Source organism: Schistocerca gregaria, chromosome 1 (genome assembly GCF_023897955.1).
Source record: "Schistocerca gregaria isolate iqSchGreg1 chromosome 1, iqSchGreg1.2, whole genome shotgun sequence".
NCBI classification, from domain to species: Eukaryota; Metazoa; Arthropoda; class Insecta; order Orthoptera; family Acrididae; genus Schistocerca; species Schistocerca gregaria.
In genome coordinates this window covers 167,785,784-167,808,791 of record NC_064920.1, presented here as the reverse complement: position 1 = coordinate 167,808,791, position 23,008 = coordinate 167,785,784, and the positions used below count along the sequence as shown (strand labels likewise).

The 23,008-nt window shown below is 43.6% G+C and overlaps 1 protein-coding gene across 3 annotated transcripts in view; it reads right to left on the bottom strand.

Annotated features, from left to right (window-relative positions):
* Positions 1 to 13,648: 13,648 nt before the first annotated feature.
* LOC126336125 (protein-tyrosine sulfotransferase-like) overlaps positions 13,649 to 23,008 on the bottom strand; it is an 859,377-nt gene continuing 850,017 nt past the window's right edge. For all 3 annotated transcript variants that reach the window (XM_049999633.1, XM_049999618.1, XM_049999625.1), the window contains one exon: positions 13,649 to 14,678. In XM_049999633.1, coding sequence (XP_049855590.1) covers positions 14,303 to 14,678 — 376 coding nt within the window. In that variant the 3' untranslated portion in view covers positions 13,649 to 14,302. The remainder of the gene's footprint in view (positions 14,679 to 23,008) is intronic.

Here is a 23,008-nt window from a genome sequence, read left to right as displayed (position 1 = left end):
CAAACAACAACAAAAATGTAATCGATCCAAATTTCATGATTCTAGTGGCCTGTAGGTTTTGATGATTGAGTTCGACTATCAAGATATGTGACATATATGGCCGTATCTTTTGACTGCATTGATTAGACGGTTAAAATTTTATACCGCCCTAGGGACCATAGACCAGAACATGTGAAATCAATTTGAACCTGATACGTCTACTCGTTCCTGAGATAAAGGGTTCTTAATAGTCCAACAGACGGACGGAAAACAAAAACGATCATATAAGGATACCGTTTCCAAAGACTGAGGGATAGAGCCCTAGGCCGGTCGTTGCGGCCGAGAGGTTCTAGGCGCATCAGTCTGGAACCGCGCAACTGGTACGGTCGCAGGATCGAGTCCTGTCTCGGGCATGGATGTTTGTGATGTCCTTAGGTTAGTTAGGTTTAAATAGTTCTAAGTCTAGGGGACTGATGACCTCATATGTTAAGTCCCATAGTTCTTAGAGCCATTTTAACGGAGCCCTAAAAACAAATTGGACATCAATGGCCAGGACTTTTGAGCTGCCTTGCTATGTTGGAGAAAGTGGCAGTGGAAAAGAAAGGCAAAAGGAGACTGTGTAACTGAGAGAGGTGACAGTTACAGAGGGAAAAACTGTAAATCACTGGGGGCAATGGAGGCGAGGCATGCAGGGTGATTCACGAAGACATGCAAATATTTTAATATGTTTAATATGTTATTCTACATTTAAACGAAGCAGGCAAAAAAGGAATACAAACGTATCAAAAATGAGATCGACAAGAAATGCAAAATGGTTGAGCAGGCATGGCTAGAGGACAAATGTAAGGATGGTCCAGTGGGTCACATATCTCTGAGCACTATAGGACTTAACATCTGAGGTCATCGGTCCCCTAGAACTTAGAACTACTTAAACCTAACTAACCTAAGGACATCACACACATCCATGCCCGAGGCAGGACTCGATCCTGCGACCGTACCAGTTGCGCGGTTCCAGACTGATGCGCCTAGAAGCGCTCGGCCACCACGGCCGGCAATGTAAGGATGTAGAGGCTTATCTCACTAGGAGTAAGATAGATACTGTCTACAGGAAAATTAATGAGACCTTTGGAGAAAAGAGAACCACTTGTATGAATATCAAGAGCTCAGATGGAAACCCCATTCTAAGCAAAGAAGGGAAAGCAGAAAGGTGGAAGGAGTATATACAGGGCCTATACAACGGCGCTGTTCTTGAGGACAATATTGTGGAAATTGAAGAGGAGGTAGATGAAAATGAAATGGGAGATATGATACAGCGTGAAGAGTTCGACAGATCACTGAAAGACCTAAGTCGAAACAAGGGCCCGGTAGTAGACAACATTCCACTAGAACTACTGACGGCCTTGGTAGAGCCAGTCCTGACAAAACTCTACCATCCAGTGTGCAAACTGTATCAGACAGGAGAAATACCTTCAGGCCTCAAGAAGAATATAATAGTTCCAATCCCAAAGAAAGCAGGTGTTGACAGATGTGAAAATTTCCGAACTATGAGTTCAATAAGTCACGGCTGCAAAATACTAACGCGAATTCTTTGCAGACGAAAGAAAAAGCTGGTAGAAGCCGACCTCGGGGATGATCAGTTTGGATTCCGTAAAAATATTGGAATACGTGAGGCAATACTGACCCTATGACTTATCTTAGAAGAAAGATTAAGGAAAGGGAAACCTACACTCCTAGCACTTGTAGACTTAGAGAAAGGTTTTGACAATGTTGACTGGAATACTCTCTTTCAAATTCTGAAGGTGGCAGGAGTAAAATACAGGGAGCGAAAGGCTATGTATAATTTGTACAGAAACCAGATGGCAGTTATAAGAGTCAAGGGACATGAAAGGGAAGCAGTGGTTGGGAAGGGCGTGAGAAAGGGTTGTAGCCTGTCCCCGATGTTATTCAAGCTGTATATTGAGCAAGCAATAAAGGAAACAAAATAAAAATTCGGAGTAGGTATTAAAGTCCATGGAGAAGAAATAAAAACGTTGAGGTTCGTCGATGACATTGTAATTCTGTCAGAGAGAGAAGAGCAGTTGAACGGAATGGACAGTGTCTTGAAAGGAGGATATAAGATGAACATCAAGAAAAGCAAAATGAGGATAATGGAATGTAGTCGAGTTAACCCGGGTGATGCTGAGGGAATTAGATTAGGGAATGAGACACATAGCGGTGGTCTCGCGGTTCTAGGCGCGCTGTCCGGAACCGTGCGACTGCTACGGTCGCAGGTTCGAATCCTGCCTCGGGCATGGATGTGCGTGATGTCCTTAGGTTAGTTAGGTTTAAGTAGTTCTAAGTTCTAGGGACTGATGACCACAGCAGTTGAGTCCCTTAGTGTTCCGAGCCAATGAGACACTTAAAGTAGTAAAGGAGTTTTGCTATTTGGGGTTCTTGGTAAAACTGTGTGAGTTGCTTTTTCGTTTGACGTATCACTTAACTGATGATGGTCGAAGTAGAGAGGATATAAAATGTAAACTGGCAATGGCAAGGAAAGCGTTTCTGAAGAAGAGGAATCTGTTAACATCGAGTATAGATTTAAGTGTCAGGAAGTTGTTTCTGAAAGTATTTGTATGGAGTGTAGGCATGTATGGAAGTGAAATATGGACGATAAATAGTTTAGACAAGAAGAGAACAGAAGCTTTCGAAATGTGGTGCTACAGAAGAATGCTGAAGATTAGATGGGTAGATCAGGTAACTAATGAGGAGGTATTGAGTAGAATTGGGAAGAAGAGAAATTTGTGGCGCAACTTCACTAGAAGAAGGGATCGCTTAGTAGGACATGTTTTGAGGCATCAAGGGATCACCAATTTAGTATTGGAGGGCAGCGTGGAGGGTAAAAATCCTAGAGGGAGACAAAGAGATGAATACACTAAGCAGATTCAGAAAGATGTAGGCTGCAGTACGTGCTGGGAGAGTAGCATGGAGAGCTGCATGACTGAAGACCACAACAACAACAACAACATTCTACAAGTAAAAGCAAAGAAAGAAGTTCATATAGACATAGGTCCCCAAATTTGTAGTCACGGAGTTACGGTTAATAAAAGATTTTGCCTGAAATATTGCAACTTTGCTAAAATGAAGCGATCGCAAAAATGTACGAGGTTAAAGTAAAGCACGATTTCCATTTCTGTTGTTGTTGTTGATATGGTGAATCTAATAATACCTGGCCCAGACGTGTATATGCAGTAGTTTTGCAGAACATCCAGAGAAGGAAAGAAGTAGTTCCGTAAAATTTTAATTTTAGTAACTTCGGCCAATTTATTTTTTTAAATTCCAGACAATTGCACAAAGTTTTCAACAGAAATTGTAGAAAATTTAATTTTGGAAAATTGGTCGTAATAACGTTAACTGAAACTGTATGAATGTGTGAGATAATCTAGTTTTATTAATACCGTAGCACAAGTGAATTCGTGTTAAACCTAAAGGAAGCTATACTGTGTACATACTATTTTACAATACATGCACAATAAATGTTCCAAAATGTCTCCACCGAGTTCAATGCATTTAGCTGCAGCACATGTATGAACAGATTTTGTTGCTCGTTTCAGTTTCACAGGGTTGTTCTTAACTGCTAAGTGCATTGCAATGGCTGCAGACTTTTTGAATATTTGTTGTGCATCTATCGTGAAATTGTATGTACACCGTACAACTTCCTTAACACTGAGCTTTGTTATTTTCCAGTTTAAGACGAAATCACGTGTGATAGGGTATTAATAAAAGTAGATTATCTGACACATTCATATAGTTTCAGCTAACGTTATTACCACCAGTTTTCCAAAATTTAATTCTCTACAACGTCTGTTGGAAAGTTTGTGCAATTGTCTGGAATTTAGAAAACAAATTGGGCCAAGTTGATAATAAATTAAAAATTTTACGAAATTACTTCTTTGCTTCTGTGGGTGTTCTGGAAAACTACTGCAGATACACGTCTGAGACATGTATTATTAGATGCACCAGATCAATAACACCAAAATAAATGGAAATCATGCTTTACTTTAACCTCGTACAGTTTGCAGTGGCTTCATAGTAGCAAAGTTGCTAAACTTCAGGAAAAATCTTTCATTAGCCGTAACTCCGTAACTAAACATTTGCGGACCTATGTTTATGCGAACTTTTTTCTTTAGTTTTACTCGTGGAATAACATACTAAAATATTTGTATATCTTCATGAATCACCCTGTCTATAGGCAGCGGCAATGTGACGGAGGTGGTTGAGTATGAAGGCTAGAAAAGAGACCGTGTGAAATTACTCGTATTTAGAATGTTCTGTGTTAAAAGTGAGCGAATACCTTCGCATGTCAAACGTTTTGGTGAGGTATGCGGAATGAACACTGAGGCAACTGGTTCCCCACTTTCGTGTCGGTATTTTGAAGAGGAACGTATTTGCCTTTTTCTGTTCTGACAGGAGCATTTTTGCGCTTGTTGCAAATATGCCTCGTCGATAGCTCGGAGCAAACACATCGGTTGAACTGAAAATTTTGGATACAGTTAATTTAATCTCACGACGTGTTTAAGAACAGGGAGATTGCACCAGAACTGAAGAAACTGCGCTGCAATACAACGATGAATCGATAAACAACAACCAGATGAATGCAGCACGAGACGGGGCAGGGGAGTTCCGTCGGCCGTCCGTTCGGTACCGGGCGAGCGGCCGCGAGCGCTCCGGACGCATACCACGCCGGCGGGTAATTTGTGGACAACCCGCCCCCCCTCCAGTAGACGTCCACGTCCAGCAACCGCGTCCAGGCCCCTTGATTGATGCGTTCCAGGCCGGGCTGCAGCCTCCGCCGGCGGGCGGTCGCTGAACCCTCAGCCGCAAGTGTCCCGCTTGTTCGAGGAAGAGGTCCACAACCCTGGCGAATGCGGTTCAATTATTCGGGGCAACGCTGCATCGAGATTACGTGCTTGCCGCAGTCCGTGTCTCCCCCCTGTCATTACACAAGAAAATTTGCTCTCCTTCTAGACCTTTTTTTTTTCCACGCCCTGGACTGCAACCGAACAGCGGGACTAATCTGCTGTACATTTTTGCGGAAAGATACTTAGCTGCGTCGCAAAGCCAGGCAAGTTATGGGTACCAGCGAACCCTCTCTTCTCTGCTTATTCTTCTTGCTTTCCTTCTTCCACTTGCACTGCCACACGCTACTATCAGCTTTCCTAACCATGTGACACAGGCATGGATCTTATTTCGACAGTCGCATTTTGTTTGTATCCTTTTGGACAGCTTTCAGCCAGGTGACCAGAAGTTTACCTGTCGAAATATGAGGGACATTCAATAAGTAATGCAACACATTTCTTTTTTTCTGAAAGCAGGTTGTTTTTATTTAGGATTTGTGTGGCGTCCCCGCACTCCAAGCGCGTGCTGATATTGTCGACGCCTTAGAGCTGCTACCGCCGCAGCTCTCGCAGTGGAGTTGAGACACGATGCGCGGTGACATAGGTCCCCGTTGGTGCACGGGAGACAGAAGTGCGATGGATGCTCCTTCTGATTTAAGACTGAATGATTCATTGCCCGGATATGCAGTAGTTGTTAAATCTTATCTCGTCCGCATCGTACACACCACCAATTGCGAGGACACATTGTAATTATCAGTCTTCTCGTACTTTGTTGGCTCGTTGCTATGGAGTTGTTGAACCTGTATGAAGTGAGATCCACAGATACTCTTTGATCACGTCTGAGTGAACCTATGCCGTAATGTTAAAAAGAAACAAAAATGTTTAAAAGTTCTCTTTTCAATTAATGAAGTAGGTATTTTGATATTCAGATTAAATTGTCCTTGCTGAACACTCGTTGGTTAACTATCATTGATTAAATCACTTAACAATGTAGTCAACGCTTGATATTTCACTTGGAACGAAGAGTTTATTGTTCCTTGGCCACTAAATACTTTATAACTTTCGCACCACACGCACACGTAGTTGGTTGGTAAAGTCAGTTCTATTAAAATTAAGTTTCTTGACAATTACGACAATTTGACTCTTCAGCAATTTTTGTATTATCTTCGTGAAGTCGTGTAATTGTGTAGTACTCGAGACTAATTGAGTGTAGTACTTTGATATACTATACACTCTTCTTTTAGTTCCAACTATTTGAAAGTCAAGTCCAGTATTCACTAGTTTCGTCAATAAAGTTCAATTAACCCGTTATGTACTGTTAAACGCGTCTATCAGTTCCTGTCTCAGCTTAGAAAATCAGTTTCCTAAGTTCGTGAATCTCGTCACGCAAGAAACACTTCTGAACGCAAAACAATCTCGTCGCGTTCTGTACTCTCAATAACTAGGGCAAGAATTGTTCTTGCACGTCTTTACAGGACGAGAGCCACCAAGCGACTTCTTCTGTGAAAGAGTATTGTAGGCGCATTGAATTTCTTCGTTGCGCTTACAACTCTCTTCCACATAAAAGTTATCTCTGTCTAACATCACCTTGGACTTAGCTTTCAAGATATTAATTGCAATTATCACTTAGATATTTGGCCACTAATTAAACCTGAGGTTTCTTCCTCCTCTTCTCATAAAAAAAAACTCTCAGTGATGTATAATGTTGTTATCAAAACTTCTTGGTGTTAGCTTATCGGTAAAGATGTATTTGCCAAGATAACTCTTCCCTACTTCATATTATGATATTCTGTCTTAATTGACTTTAAGGGTGTCGTTGGGGTGTTATAGATTACAGTACATCATATTATTTGCAAAACAGTATTAGAACAGCTTATCATCAGGAGCCTGTCATGTGATCTGTGTAAGACGCGGCCTTACCACCCATAAGCTAGTGTGCTGTTTTTTAGCTTTCTAGCTTTTGATATGCAATAAAGTGATGTGACTTCTCTTTTCATACTTCATAACTGTGCACTAAATATTTTTGAAACAGAAGTTTTGAGTCGATGTGTTACACCAAAGAATACTGAGGACTAGCCAAGTGACCTTTCATTGTCAGTAGTATTATCGTTGCCGGTGCAATATTCACTGAGAAGTAAGAGAGAGAGAGAGCTGGGGGTTCATCACACTAATTAGCAGTCTGGAAATAATTAGTAGAACAGAAAGGTGCAAGTGCAAATGCGGAGGATATTGCTTTTTGGAAACATGATTATGTAAAGACTGATAAGATGTTCACTTAATGTTTTCACTGCATTGGTTGTTCGCACGTTAGCTTAAGTCACAGTAGGTTGGGTTAGGTTATTAGATTTTTGTCACATGGAACAAGGCAACAAATGCTGCTCATGAGGTATTAAGTGCAACGCCCTGTGTCAGTGGAAACCGCTGGTTTGTTTTCTATTTCAAACAAAATTGTTTCTAAGACGAAATTTTACGTTTCCATTCTATGGAGCGGCCCCAGATTAGTCTACTGCGAGATCTGTTTTATCATTAGGTTAGGGTTAGGAGGTTGGTGGGTTTGGGGGGAGTCGCAGGGGTCTGCAGGGTCACGGGATTGGGGGCGCCGGGGCATCGGGGGGTCAGAGCGGTCAGCACGTTGGGGTGATCAGGGGGTTGGGTGGTCAGGGGGGGGGGGGGGGGAATGGGTGTCACAAGGATTCAAGTAGTCAGGGTGACAGGGGTTTGGGGCGTCGTGTTGTAGGGGTAGGGACATCTGAATGTCAGTTGGGTCTGGGTGCTCAGAGGAGTCAGGGTGGCTTTGGCATCATGGAGTCGGGGCAGTAGAGTGGGGGGGGGGGGGGGCGGAAGATGTGATTGTAGCGTTGGGGGTCAGTGCAGTCGGGGTGTTGGGGGTGCTGGTACAGTCGGGTTTTGAAGGGTCATGGGGTTCAAAGGGTGTTGGGGTGGTAGGGAGGGGTTGGGGGGGGGGGGGGGTTGGGTTAATTTATCATGAGTTTGATAAAGGCAGATATTTAGCATGGTTTTTGCTTTATTGATTTGGGTCACTTGGATTAAGCAATGTTGTCTGCTCACATGGCCTGGACTCAGACTCCTTTACCACTTTGTTACCTGATTTCATGGCAAGGCATATTTTTAGAAGTGATTTTTGTAAAGACAGTTGTAATTGTTAAGGAATAAAGTTTATAACATAGTTTTGAATGCTTTTGTTTTGTAATTATGTGATGCTGCATTGCACTTAATGGAACACAGTTACTCGAAATAAAATATGGGTGATTAGCATAGATGTTCTTCCATGCTGTGTACTTATCAAGGTTTTCTGTAGTTGTGCAAGGGTGTTAGCAGAGTTGGCCCTGTTGATGTCAAGTGAAGTTGTTGCTACATGCAGAGTGTTTTCCAGATGAACATCAGTAATTCATGGTCTCATTTGTGATTGGATGTAATTCATCAGTTCACACGCATAAGTATTTCTAAAATAATGAAATAATTTTTGAAGCATGTTTGTAAAATGCTGGATATTTCCTCTTGTCCAAATATGTTTTATAGATCTTTTCCAAACCAACTTGATTAAAATTGTCTTCTAACTGTGCATCACATTGCATTTCGCAGCTTCCAATTGTAAATATCCCGGTAGTGAACGCATGTCTACAGAGAATGGCACAGCAAATGCAGAAAAAAGCAGACGATGTTTCTTAAAACCTTGGATTCTGTTTTCGAACTAGTATTTCAAGTCAAGCGTATTTAATAACTGCCCCCTTCATGGTGTCTATTTGCTTTGACAGTGTAAGAAAATGTGTGAAGTTTTTAGTTCGTAACTGTTGTTCCCAAAGCCCAAGCTTCATTTGGAATCTCGACAAAAGTTCATGCATGACATTAATTAGCTGATCTTGTCCTTGGAGTCAACATAATTTAGGTGGCTGGTTATACAAGCCAAGAACGCAAAGTCGGAAAGCCATTCTTTATCTTCAAACTCTGGTAGTTTCTTTTACTTGCTTTCAAATAATGACTGCATTTCTTGAAATCAAAGACTCCTTTCAACATTTTCGCATTGGTTAGCCACTATATTCTGTATAATACGAAATGTTATCAGGCTCTGAATCCAAAGATCTCAGAAATTCTTGGAACTGACGGTGATCAGTCCTTTCGACTTAATAAAGTTCACTGTTTTGACATGGTCCATTTTGAGGGACTTTGTCTTGATGGCTAATGCAATGAAATTTTAGCATCGACGTATTGTCAATTTTTCGATCTTTGTTTTTAATTAACTGGACTAAACCTTCGTGTTTTCCAGCCATTTCTGGAGTACCACCCGTTGTTAGCCGCGATAGCTTGTTAAATTTCAACGAGAGGTTTCTTAATGTCGATATAACCGCTTCCAACAAATCTCGTGACTTCTTGTTAGGCGGCTAATTCTTCTGTTTTATTAAAATGCGCATTAATACCTATATTACAAATCGCCACTTTGGCGGTATCCGCCATATTTGTGCATTCATCCAAAGTTAGAGAGTAAAATATAAACTCACATGCACGATTTTTAAAATAATCTTCAATTTGTTTTCCAATATCATCAACACGTATTTTTGAGAACTCCGTTTTCCTTTCTGGGCACACGGTTTCAACGACGGTCTCTAATCATTCCATAACCAATTCGCCATCTGAATATGGCTTAGAGCTTTTTATCGGAATCAGAGTTGTTACATAACTCGCTTTCACATAGCATGTTGACTCTGAATTCGTCCTTGTAACTGTCTGCTTTTGAGCGCAAAATTTCCTTTTAAGTCGTTTACCGGGTCTTGTCAAAACTGTTCCTTGCACTTATCGAACGTAAATGTACTTTTAGTTTCGTAATGCCGTTTGCTGTTATATTCTTTTGGAACAAAAATAGATTCATTGCATATCAGACATACGAGCTTTGTTTTATATTCCACAAAAAAGTAGTTTACAGTCCACTTGTCTTGAAAAGTTCACAACTCCTCTGTAACTTTCCTCTTCTTAAGTCATATTTGTTTTCATATTAACAGAATCTTCCGTCGGTTCTTGGTAGAACAAAAGCAAACTGGTGCTTTTCATTTATTATCATATTTGTTTACTAACTGACGCCATACTAAGTTTAGTCTGGAACTGAATCAGACATTTTTTATCACAAGTTGCAAACTGACAAAGAGACCATACAGTAATCGGAGTTTTGTAATTTTTTGTATATGTGGTACGTGATGTTCAGAATCAAATATCAGTTACCTAATGTAGTTCAATGTAACTCTCAACAATTCCCTACAAAATATACTTTTTAATTGTTCAACGCAGCCCTTCAGCAAATTGCTGCATATTTCAATGATAGACCATCATCAAGTGTCAGCGTGCCAACCATTCATCGATATGGGCTTTCGGAGCCGAAGGGCCACTTATGTACCCTTGATGACTGAACGACTGGAAACATGTTGCCTAGTCGGACGAGTCTCGTTTCAAATTGTATCGAGCGGATGGATGTGTACGGGTATGGAGACAACGTCATTAATCCATGGGCCCTGTGTGTCAGCAGGAGACTGGTCAAGCTGATGGACACACTGTAATAGTGTGGCACGTGTGCAGTTCCTATGGATACGAGTCTGACAGGTGACACGTACGTAAGCATCCTGTCTTATCGCCTGCATCCATTCATGTCCACTGTGCATTCCGACAGACTTGGGCAATTCCAGCAGGACAATGCGACACACCACACTCCCAGATTTGCTATAGAGTGGCTCCAGGAACACTCTCCTGAGTTTAGACACTACCACTGGCCACCAAACTCCCCAGACATGAACATTATTGAGCATATCTGGGTTGCTATGCAACAGATCTCCACCCCCTCGTACTTTTATGGATTTATGGACGACCCTGCAGGATTCATAGTGTGAGTTCCCTCCAGCACTACTTCAGATATTAGCCGAGTCCATGCCAAGTCATGTTGCGGCACTTCTGCGTGTTAACGGGGGCCCTACACTATATTAGGCAGGTGTACATGTTTCTTTTGCTCTTCTGTGTAATAACGCTGTGTCACGCAATTATACCCTCAAAACTTTGGGGTCGATGAGGGTGGCAGCAATCTGAAACACAGATCATTCAACACAAAGTGTTCCCTATGATGCTTACTTTTAACCGTCTGTACTTGGTGGCTGGCGGCCACTTTATCGCGCCCTTATTAAAGCTAGTCTACTTCGGGCTCATGAAGATATGTAGGTTACCAGCTAACAGTAAGACCGGTAGATTGCGACCCCAAGTGCCACCCCACCATGTCAGTATTCACCTGTGACCAAAACTTTTTGACAACAACTGAAGTGTCCGTTCCTATAAGAAATGAGTGTATGCCAGGTTTCTCACTGGATGTCGTTAATAAGTGCTGGAAATGGGCCTTTATGGCCATCACAACGTTATAAATCGCAAACACTGTTCAAACGGTTTGGAGTTTTCAAATTACGAGGTGCATTCAAGTTCTAAGGCCTCCGATTTCTTTTTCTCCGGACTGGAAAGAGATAGAAACATGCGCATTGTTTTAAAATGAGGCCGCGTTCATTGTCAATACGTCCCAGAGATGGCAGCACCGTACGGCAGATGGAATTTTACCGCTGTTTTAAACACTTAAATACTTAAAATGGCGACGTTTTCCTTACTTGAACAGCGTCCAATCATTCGTTTTCTGAATTTGCGTGGTGTGAAACCAATTGAAATTCATCGACAGTTGAAGGAGACAAGTGGTGATGGAGTTATGGATGTATCGAAAGTGCGTTCGTGGGTGCGACAGTTTAATGAAGGCAGAACATCGTGTGACAACAAACCGAAACAACCTCGGTCTCGCACAAGCCGGTCTGACGACATGATCGAGAAAGTGGAGAGAATTGTTTTGGGGGATCGCCGAATGACTGTTGAACAGATCGCCTCCAGAGTTGGCATTTCTGTGGGTTCTGTGCACACAATCCTGCATGACGACCTGAAAACGCGAAAAGTGTCATCCAGGTGGGTGCCACGAATGCTGACAGACGACCACATGGCTGTCTGTATGGCATGATGCCAAGCAATGTTGACGCGCAACGACAGCATGAACGGGACTTTCTTTTTGTCGGTTGTGACAATGGATGAGACGTGGATGCCAGTTTTCAATCCAAAAACAAAACGCCAGTCAGCTCAATGGAAGCACACAGACTCACCGCCACCAAAAAATTTCGGGTAACTGCAAGTGCTGAAAAAATGGTGGTGTCCATGTTCTGGGACAGCGAGGGCGTAATCCTTACCCATTGCGTTCCAAGGGGCACTGCGGTAACAGGTGCATCCTACGAAAATGTTTTGAAGAACAAATTCCTTCCTGAACTGCAACAAAAACGTCCGGGAAGGGCTGCGCGTGTGCTGTTTTGGTGAAACAGACAACGCACCCGCACATCGAGCTAAGTTTACGCAACAGCTTCTTCGTGATAACAACTTTGAAGTGATTCCTCATGCTCCCTACTCACCTAACCTGCCTCCTAGTGACTTTTGGCTTTTTCCAACAATGAAAGACACTCTCCGTGGCCGCACATTCACCAGCCGTGCTGCTATTGCCTCAGCGATTTTCCAGTGGTCAAAACAGACTCCTAAAAAAGCCTTCGCCGCTGCCATGGAATCATGGCGTCAGCGTTGTGAAAAATGTGTACGTCTGCAGGGCGATTACGTCGAGAAGTAACGCCAGTTTCATCGATTTCGGGTGAGTGGTTAATTAGAAAAAAATCGGAGGCCTTAGAACTTGAATGCACCTCGTATCATAGGCACATTAAGAGAAAACACTCAGTTTTACCATTTTCAATTCAATTAACTTTACCAACAGCCGTATACTTCAAGTTACACTATTTCGAACGCAACCAGTTTCGGCAATTCATTTTGCTATCTTCAGGCCCCATACGCTTTTTTCGAATCAACGATCTTATTGTATAGCGCCATAATACTGGATAATCTCGTTGATTCGAAAAAAGCGTATGAAGCATGAAGATGGCAAAATGAATTTCCGAAACCGGTTGCGTTAGAAATAAAATAAAAATAACCTTAAGCATACGGCTGTTGGTAAAGTTTATTGAACTGAGAAGTACGTACCAGTTGACGTCCCCTGTCCATAATAGACCGAGAGAGAGACAGTTTTATTGTCGGGCCGGTTGTCCACGAAGCACGCGACATGCAGCATCTCTCTGATCCCTGACTCCAGCGAAATTTGTGGGTGAATGTGTAAACATTTAGAAAGTACCATATATGACTCCTCGGGAGATAGTGTCGTAACGTCATTCAGCGTGTATCCTCAGAATGTCACTGTCTCTTTGACGGCAACGTGAATAAAGCTATCGATTTCTTGAAACTAAAATAGGTATTGCAACACTTTACCAGTACGTGAGCATTTACGAATATTATGTTGAGCTATATCTCCAAGAAACGTTGAGACTCGAGTCTGTGTTGTCTTCGAATAAAGCTGAAGGAAAAAAATCATATTTAGTTCAAAAAAATGTTCAAATGTGTGTGAAATCTTATGCGACTTAACTGCTAAGGTCATCAGTCCCTACGCTTACACACTACTTAACCTAAATTATTGTAAGGACAAACACACACACCCGTGCTCGAGGGAGGACTCGAAACTCCGCCGGGACCAGCCGTACATTCCATGACTGCAGCTCGGCTAATCCCGTCCGGCCATATTTAGTTGCTTTGTTACTGCCGAGGAATAACACATAAAATTTTTGACATCCTATTTTTCTGCTCTGAGATGGGCATGTTTCTGTTGGAAAACGAGTAGAAACAGTGTACAGCTATTCATAGACACACAATTTTTATTTTATTTACAAAGACAACTCCAGACTGTCATTTGATTCTGCTCATATCGAACACGAAGTTTCGTGTCCATTACAAAAAAAAAAAAAAAAAAAAAAAAAAAAACAATGCTGTCTTCAACACAGTTAAAGCTAAATTTATTCTTCACCTGTCGCAACACAAAAGAAAGTCTTTCTTTCTTTCTTCAACGAGCTTACACAGATACCAACTAAATCAGTCAAACAAACAAATTGTGACATATAGGTTATACAGAGACTACTTCTAGTATTTCTAGTCATGAACAAAACGAAACAAACCAGTTAATGCTTGCAACTATAACGAAACGTTCGAAACTAAATCGAAATAAACGAAAAGATGTCGACTGTCAAAGTGTCACGGGCACGAGAAGTCTCCAAGACTTGACTTGCCGTACGCACACCTCTTGGCACGTGCAGAAAAGTAGCAGATGGCTTCGTCTCATCCACAGAGCACAGTCCCGCGTTTTGTCCACATTCAAGGGAACTTCCGAACACGGCTACCACTGGGGCGACACAACTTCATCTCGGTCTTCAGGCAGAGCTTTTCACTAACGCACACGAGTTGAGAGATCTGGGACAGTTAGGCCGGGCTGTCCGGTGCCGAGCGAGCGGCGTTCATCACGAAGCGCGCGCGGGCGCCGGCGCGGGGGCGGCGGGCGCCGGGGGCGGCTCGGAGGCGGCGGCGGCGGCGGGGGCGGGCCCCGCGTCGTCCACGTCTGCGGGGGCGTGGAACGACCGCTGCGGGCTGAGCAGCGAGCGCGCCCGGTCCTCCCAGAGGCGGCCGTCAGCGCGGATGCGGTTCGTGTTGTCGGCGACGGCGGCGTCGGGGCTGCCGTAGGCGGGCGGGTTGGCGTACGGGTCGTAGCCCAGCACGGACAGCATGGGCGCGATCTCCGCCATGTCTCGCACCACGTCCTCCGGGATCTGGCCCACCCACTTGGTCAGCGCCTCCAGGTTCACCGGCTTGATCACCTGGTCAGACGACCGCTCCACCCTGCACGCACAGACACGTGAAAAACATTGGCAGGATACGTCAGCAGATACAGTCACTGAAGCAATTGTAAGGAACACCTACGTTAAGTTCAAATTTTGGCATGTATCGAAAGGAAAAGTGAGTATTTCTAAAGTAACTATCAATTTCCAGAATGAGATTTTCACTCTGCAGCGGAGTGTGCGCTGATATGAAACTTCCTGGCAGATTAAAACTGTGTGCCGGACCGAGACTAGAACTCGGGTTGGTCCAAATGGCTCTGAGCACTAAGGTCATCAGTCCCCTAGATCTTAGAACTAGTTAAACTTAACTAACCTAAGGACATCACACACATCCATGCCCGAGGCAGGATTCTAACCTGCAACCGTAGCTGCAGCGTGGTTCCGGACTGAAGCGCCTAGAACCGCTCGATCACCGCAGCCGGCTCGAACTCGGGACCTTTGCCTTTCACAGGCAAGTGGTCTACCAACTGAGCTACCCAAGCACCACTCACGCCCCGTCCTCACACATTTGGTAGAGCACTTGCCCGCGAAAGGCAAAGGTTCCGAGTTCGACTCTCGGTCCGACACACAGTTTTAATCTGCCAGGAAGTTTCAACTATCAATTTGTCTTCGAAGAGATAAAGGCATCAGACAAGTATTCTGACGTTGCACTTGATTATGGAAGCAAGACATCAGACAAATCAAGATACTTGCATAGAATTTCTCAACGAAAAGAAGAGTTCTCGAAAAAATAGGCTTGAGCTACAGGGCAAGAGAGGGAATCAATGTACGATGAGCATTAAGTAAGGAAAGCAATACAACTTTTCTCAGACAATTTCGATTGAAAAAAATGCGGAATTTGCTGTGGGTAAATCGTGCAAAATTCCCGCTCCATGCCCTATAGTTTCATGTAGTTCAGATAAGCGGCGGCGCTAAACGTACACTACCGGCCGTTAAAATTGCCACTCCACGAACATGACGTGCTACAAACGCGAAATTTAACCGACAGGAAGAAGATGCTGTGATATGCAAATGATTAGCTTTTCAAAGCATTCACACAAGGCTGGCGCCGGTGGCGACACCTAAAATTTGCTGACATAAGGAAAGTTTCCAACCGATTTCTCATACACAAACAGCAGTTGACAGACGTTGCCTGGTGAAACGTTGTTGTGATGCCTCGTGTTAGGAGGAGAAATGCGTACCACCACGTTTCCGACTTTGATAAAGGTTGGATTGTAGCCTATCGCGATAGCGGTTCATCGTATCGCGACATTGCTTCTCGCGTTGGTCGAGATCCAATGACTTTTCAGAATCTGGAATCGGTGAGTTCAGGAGGGTAATACGGAACGCCGTGTTGGATCCCAACGGCCTCGTATCACTAGCAGCCGACATGACGGGCATCTTATCCACATGGCTGTAACGGATCATGCAGCCACGTCTCGATCCCTAGGTCAACAGATGGGGACGTTTGCAAGACAATAACCGTCTGAACTAACAATTCGACGACGTTTGCAGCAGCATGGACTATCAGCTCGGAGACCGTGGCTGCGGTTACCCTTGACACTGCATCACAGACAGGAGCGCCTGCTATGGTGTACTCAACGACGAACCTGGGTGCACGAATAGCAAAACGTAATTTTTTCGGATGAATCTAGGTTCTGTTTACAGCATCATGATGGTCGTATTCGTGTTTGGCGACATCGCGGTGAAAACTTATTGGAAGTGTACATTCGTCATCGCCATACTGGCGTATCACCCGGCGGGATGGTATGGGGTGCCATTGGCACACGTCTCGGTCACCTCTTGTTCGCATTGACGGCACTTTGAACAGTGGACGTTACATTTCAGATGTGTTACGACCCATGGCTCTACCCTTCATTCGATCCCTGCGAAACCATACATTTTAGCAGGATAATGCACGACCGAATGTTGCAGGTCCTGTACGGGCCTTTCTGGATACAGAAAATGTTCGACTGCTGCCCTGGCCAACACATTCTCACCAATTGAAAACGTCTGGTCGATGGTGGCCAAGCAACTGGCTCGTCACAATACGCCAGTAACTACTCTTGATGAACTATGGTATCGTGTTGAACCTGCATGGACAGCTGTACATGTACACGCCATCCAAGCTCCGTTTGACTCAATGCCCAGGAGTATCAAGGCCATTATTACGGCCAGAGGTGGTTGTTCTGGGTACTGATTTCTCAGGATCTATGCACCAAAATTGCGTGAAAATGTAATCACATGTGTGTTGTAGTATAATATATTTGTCCAATGAATACCGGTTTATCATCTGCATTTCTTCTTGGTTTAGAAATTTCAATGGCCAGTAGTGTAGCCTTCAAAATGGCTCTCACTGAGCTTCGCTTGGCCCAAAATCAGAGCATCTCAGGTATTGACAGGTGCTTGAAGAATGTCTGCGAAGATCTGGCAGTGAAAAAAAAGCACGGTGAGTCGTTGGCCGAGGGGTCTGTCATCATCTCAACCTCACCCACTTCCCATGTGCCGGCTGGTCGATTGACAAGGAATGAGGCGGCTCTTCGCAGAATCGGCGTCAAAAGGAATACGTGGAAAACATCGACCAGAAGAAGGAAAGGGGTGATTGGACAGGGTAATGGGACATGAGTAACAAATTTTTAAAACATTCGTAGACTGTGGAACAACGAGTTCGATAACCGCATAATTCAGGCACAAACGGCCACGGACTACGTTGCGCATCACAGAACGCTCTTTGTTGTTACGCGCACTATGAAATTTACTGTGGTATCACAGTGAACTGTAGGCAGATGGCTTCACGGAGGTGCGATACAGGGTGAACAACCTAAAACTTGCACAGCAAATATTGCGGAAATGAGAAGTGCTACTGATGTGCAGTTTCACAGAATGCATTGGTAGTAGTCAGCGGCACTCATAGGCACACTTAGTACGTGTATTTTTTTGTGTGCATATATACACGTTTTTAAATGGAATAATGCCTATTGGCATGATCAGACTAAAAGTAGTGTAAATGAGAATGTCAGTGGTGTTTGTTGCAGGATTATAGTGTGACTCATTTACGAAATATCGTACTTTCAAACGTTCCTACACAGACACTTGTACTATATCTCTGGTAGTGCCCAGTTAAAAACAACATACACTAGTTACCTAGACACACTAGTTATGTGGATTCCGACCAGTAATGCTGTGGTGGTGTATAGTGATGAGCACATCTGCCTCGTAAGCAAGAAAACCCGGGTTCGAGTCCCATTTCAGATCTATACGATCATATGTAGTACACCACTTCCCCATTGCGTCCAATGCAGGGGTGCTATTCCAATGTCTGAGAGCCCCGGTATTAGTGAGAATATACGGGGAGATGCGAATTGGAGTTTTTTTTTTTTTTGGGGGGGGGGGGGGCATTTGACTTCGGTAGTTCGTGCAGCTATGTTGTCCATAATGAGCGCTGGTGTAATGGTCAACATATCTGCCTAGTAAGCAAGAAGACTAAGGTTAAAGTCTCGGCTGGAGCACATATTTCAATTTACTTCTTCAGCTTCCACGTTATCATAGTAACGAAATAGATGACCGTCACAGAATGTGTTCAAAATGATCACCGGCAGCTGCAATTCACGCTTCCTGTCTGGTATGGAACGACTGCAGCACACGTCCTAGCATTTGAGCGGACATGTCCGAGCTGGGTACGCTAATTCGTCGTTGCGTATCATCGGGTGTAGTCGGTATGTTCTTGTAGACAATGTCTTTTAGCTTTCCAGATACGAAAAAAAGGCTACAGGCGTCATATCCGGGGCCGAGGTACACGTCCTCTGCGTCGAATCCAACGATTTGGAAAGAATTCTGGAAGATATGCTGCACTATGGACTGGACAGACATCACGGTGGTACCAGAGGTTCCTTCTAGCGCCCGTGGAAGATGGTCTCTTAGAAGGCTGCGATACTTGAACGTATTCAGTTTTCCGTCTATGAAAAATGGATCTAAGAGCTGGTGGTTCACAATCCCACACCACACGTTTACACTCCATAAACATTGTCGCTCCACCTGCTGAAGCCAACAGGGAATGTCAACAGAACAAGCGCTTTACCTGGCCATGATTGGTAAATGTGGCTTCATCGTTAAACAAGACAAGAGATACATCCCATGTACAGAAATTAACAGGCTTCTCATAATCATTTCCATGCAACTCTTGATGGAGAGACATGAGTTACGCATGGAACCTATGTCGATGGAGAATGTGTAGGGCACTTGCCCGCCTCATGGCGCTTCCTCGTCCGATTGTGTGGGAACTAACGTGCGAATCAACTACAACAGCAGCAATAACATTAATTCCCTCCTCTTCTGTCGTCACTTGTTTCCTTCTGTTACGTTCTCCAGGCATTACACTACCACTTTCAGGTAACTGGTTCTACAGATTGATAAATAACTGCCCACCCAGGTTGTTGACGTGAGATATCTTGCCGCATAGTCCGTACAAGAACCAACTGCATTCTTCCTACACTATCCATACACCATGAACCTGTCGGCTTTTTCTGAACTGGTAAATCCCATCCTCCACTCACACCGTACTGCTCGGTTTGCCACACACTGGCCTGCAAGTCGCATTCCACTCAAGAAATACACAAGCAGACTGTAAGCAGGCATACAACATCGTACCTAGCAACTACTAGGCACAAACATGTGTAGGTGTGGAAATTTTTCAGAACACAATACCTCGTAAACGACTCTAACTATAGTCCTGCAGCAAAGACCACTGAAATTCTAATTTACCCTATGTTGTGTTTGTTAATGTCAATAGGGTCTATTCCATTTAAAAAAGTGTATATTTGCACAAAAATACACTTTCTAAGTATTACTGCAATCTATTAATTGGCTAATAATACGAGCCTCTGACTATCAGTCCAATTTGTGAAATCGCACATCAACAGTACTTTCCATTTCCGCATTATTTGCGGTGTAAGTTTTAGGTTATTCATCGCGTATATACGCGGCAGCCAACCACCTGTGTACAGCAGCGGATCCACCAGCAGGCACACACGACTGGCGATCAATGGAAGAGCACTCTCTTCGCGGAATAGCGCCGGTGTAGTCTGCTAAGTGACAGCAGACGTGTTTTGATTTGCCGAGGAGTCACAACCGGTTTTCTGCCACCAGACAGGTCTGCCCGGGATAGCTTCGGATGAGGCAATGTATATGGGCGGGGTGGCGTAGATTCTAAGTGCAATTGCGACTGCATCGGTCTCTAGGATAACTGATTTAAGAACCTTCTCGAAATACTAATGAACTAGTATCTCCTGGTTCGTCTCGCGATTGAACACCTTCTAACCCAGTGGCAGCCACGTCAGTCTTCAAAATGAAACCTACACAGAATGCCCCATCGCTTTCGACAGCCCACCTCTCGAAAATTATTGCCGCGCTACCAGCAGCTTACCAATACGAATGGTTATCGAGTCGTATGGAAGTAATAATCACTATTACTACCAAAATCAGACTTCAGTTTACATGTTTTATAACGTCCCAGGGAAATACTTTTTCGCGTGGACACTACTTCCGCCTCACCACCAGGTATATCAATTTCATTCATTTCAGACGAGTTTTAACTTGGAACATAAATTCATTATATGTGACTATTTATTACTTACAAACTGACATGTTTGCTACACTTTTGTTACATTACAGGCGTGGCTATTCGAATTATCAATTTTTTTCTTTATCTGTCTTTTGTAAACTGTATACATCACTATCATCTTCTCTTTCGACAAATTCGTTTACGAGTTTGACTCGATGATCATGACGTGTGACGAGTTTGTTACATAGTCAGTCAAATGACGCGTCTGTCAGACGCAGTATATCGTAATAACATGGAACGATTGGATTTAAAGGTCTTAATTTAATTTGTATTCAAATATGATTGCATTGCGACCTTTTGGAGATATAGGAAATGAATATTTAGTTTGGTAATCAAAGTAGGAGTAAAATACTTTTGAATTAAATACTCAGCAAGTTTCTAAATAAAATTATTTCGTAACTTAACTTTGCTATCTGTCAGTCGTTTTGTATCACTAGATTTTGGCAGCAACATTATTCACTATTTTCTGAGTTCTTTTTAATAAAGCGCAATGAAGATCAAGTTTTCTTTGAGTATTGATTACTGGTCGTCAGTGCTACTTCTGAACTTTGGTAGATTGTGTGCACCAACATTTACGTGAGAATACATGCACTGTGATGCTGTTGTAAAAACACAACACCAGTTTTTATCTAAAAGAGGAACATGGATGAACACCACATACACGTTCGTGTAGAATTATATGCAGAATAAAATTTCATTATTAGTATTACGGGATTAATTACAGCAGAGATCAATCAATAGCAACATTTTATTGTATTTCTGTTATCTTCTGCCAAGCGTCTCTATTCAGTGTGTCTTTGCCCGCAGCTCGTGGTCGAGCGGTAGCGTTCTCGCTTCCCGCGCCCGGGTTCTCGGGTTCGATTCCCGGCGGGGTCAGGGATGTTTCTCTGCCTCGTGACGACTGGGTGTTGTGTGATGTCCTTAGGTTAGTCAGGTTTAAGTAGTTCTAAGTTTTAGGGGACTGATGACCATAGATGTTAAGTCCCATAGTGCTCAGAGCCATTCAGTGTCTCTTTCTTGCGTGTCCCGGCACGGTCCCATTATTCCGTTGACGTGCTCATTCCACGAACGTTGTAGTCTCTCTCGTTCACGTGTGCCAGGTGGTTTGCATTAAAAAATTTTCTATTGTCGTCGATGATCTGACATTCTCAACAAATGTCAATATCAGTTTAGAGATTTTGATTCATCCTATCAGTGTTTCATCTACCTACATTCGCGCTCTCACTGCACCATTAATTTTCTTTTCGAGTCTTGATATTCTGACACTCCTTTGTAAATAATGCATTCTCACAGCTGTTATTCTTTTCAGATCAGCATTTAAAATCCATAGTTCCGATCCGCAGCATAGAACAGATTCAACCATCGGCCTACCCACTCTTTTCTTTCTATTGTTACAGATGTTTTTGTCCCACCAGAAAAAAAAACCGTACAGCCTAATACTTTTCTGCTTTGTTGTATTCTGAATTTTATTTTCTATAATATTATACAATGAAAATAGGAAAGGCTTAACTTGCTGTTTTGTTTCTCATGACCTGCCGCGATATGTAGTGCAACAACCGTTAATTTTAATTGTTTACGAAGCTCTAAATGTTTTTACACTTCAAATTCTCGCCGCACGGCATTAGCCGAGCGGTCTCGGGCGCTGCAGTCATGGACTGTGCGGCTGGTCCCGGCGGGAGTTCCAGTCCTCCCTCGGGCGTGGGCGTGTGTGTGTGTGTGTGTGTGTGTGTGTGTGTGTGTGTGTGTGTGTGTTTTGTCCTTAGGATAATTTAGGTTAAGTAGTGTGTAAGCCTAGGGACTGATGACCTTAGCAGTTAAGTCCCGTAAGATTTCACACACATTTAATTTTTTTTTTAAATTCTCATCAATACCCACGAACATAATTCTTAAGGTTCTGTCTTACTAATTAATTCCTGCCAATGCGTTTGATTTACGACACCTGTTGCACATTTCGGTGCGCAGAATTGAAGACACAACAGTTTTTGTCACTATGAAAAGTGGATGACGTGCAGAAAACCACTCTACTTTACGTAATTATTTGATATTTTACCTATCGTTGTACGTATTGACTGTAATAGTTGTGCCTCACGCAATAATTAGTAATTGCGCTACATGTGTATTACATGAAAAGTTATATACGAGAACACAAATGAGAAGCAGCTGTGGACCTAAGGCTGCTATTACGAGAAGGAAATGCATATTTTAAGAGATGGTTCCACCTGGACAATGTTCGCTGGCACGTTGCGAAATACATGGAGGGGGGGGGGGGGGGGGAAGGGGGCGGGGGGTTGGCAGAATCAGGTTGCGCGAAACGCGATGCCTGCGCCGCGACGTCTGTCACTGCGGGGAGCTGTCAGCCGAGAGAAAAGAACAAACAAAAGACGACCGCCAGAGCCCGCTGGCCATCGCGGGAGCATTCCGGCCGTGCAGCGGGGCAGCCCTGCAACAGGTGGAATGCAGTCGGCAGCCGGTGGCCGCGGAGGGAAAAAATTCTGCCCGCACAGCGCACCGAGTTTTCAGTCACACGTCAGTCACCAGGGGGCCAGGAAGAGGAGTCGTGGAGGGCGAGAGGGGCGAAGGAAGTAATTACTCGCGAGTCCGTTACCATCCTTTTGAGGCAACCTAAGCAGCGTTGGGACAATTTGTACCCTCGAAATACACTTACGGAAATGGAAAGTCATACATTATGCAGCGCCAGTCCAATATTTATCAAAATTTGCGGAGATGTTCGC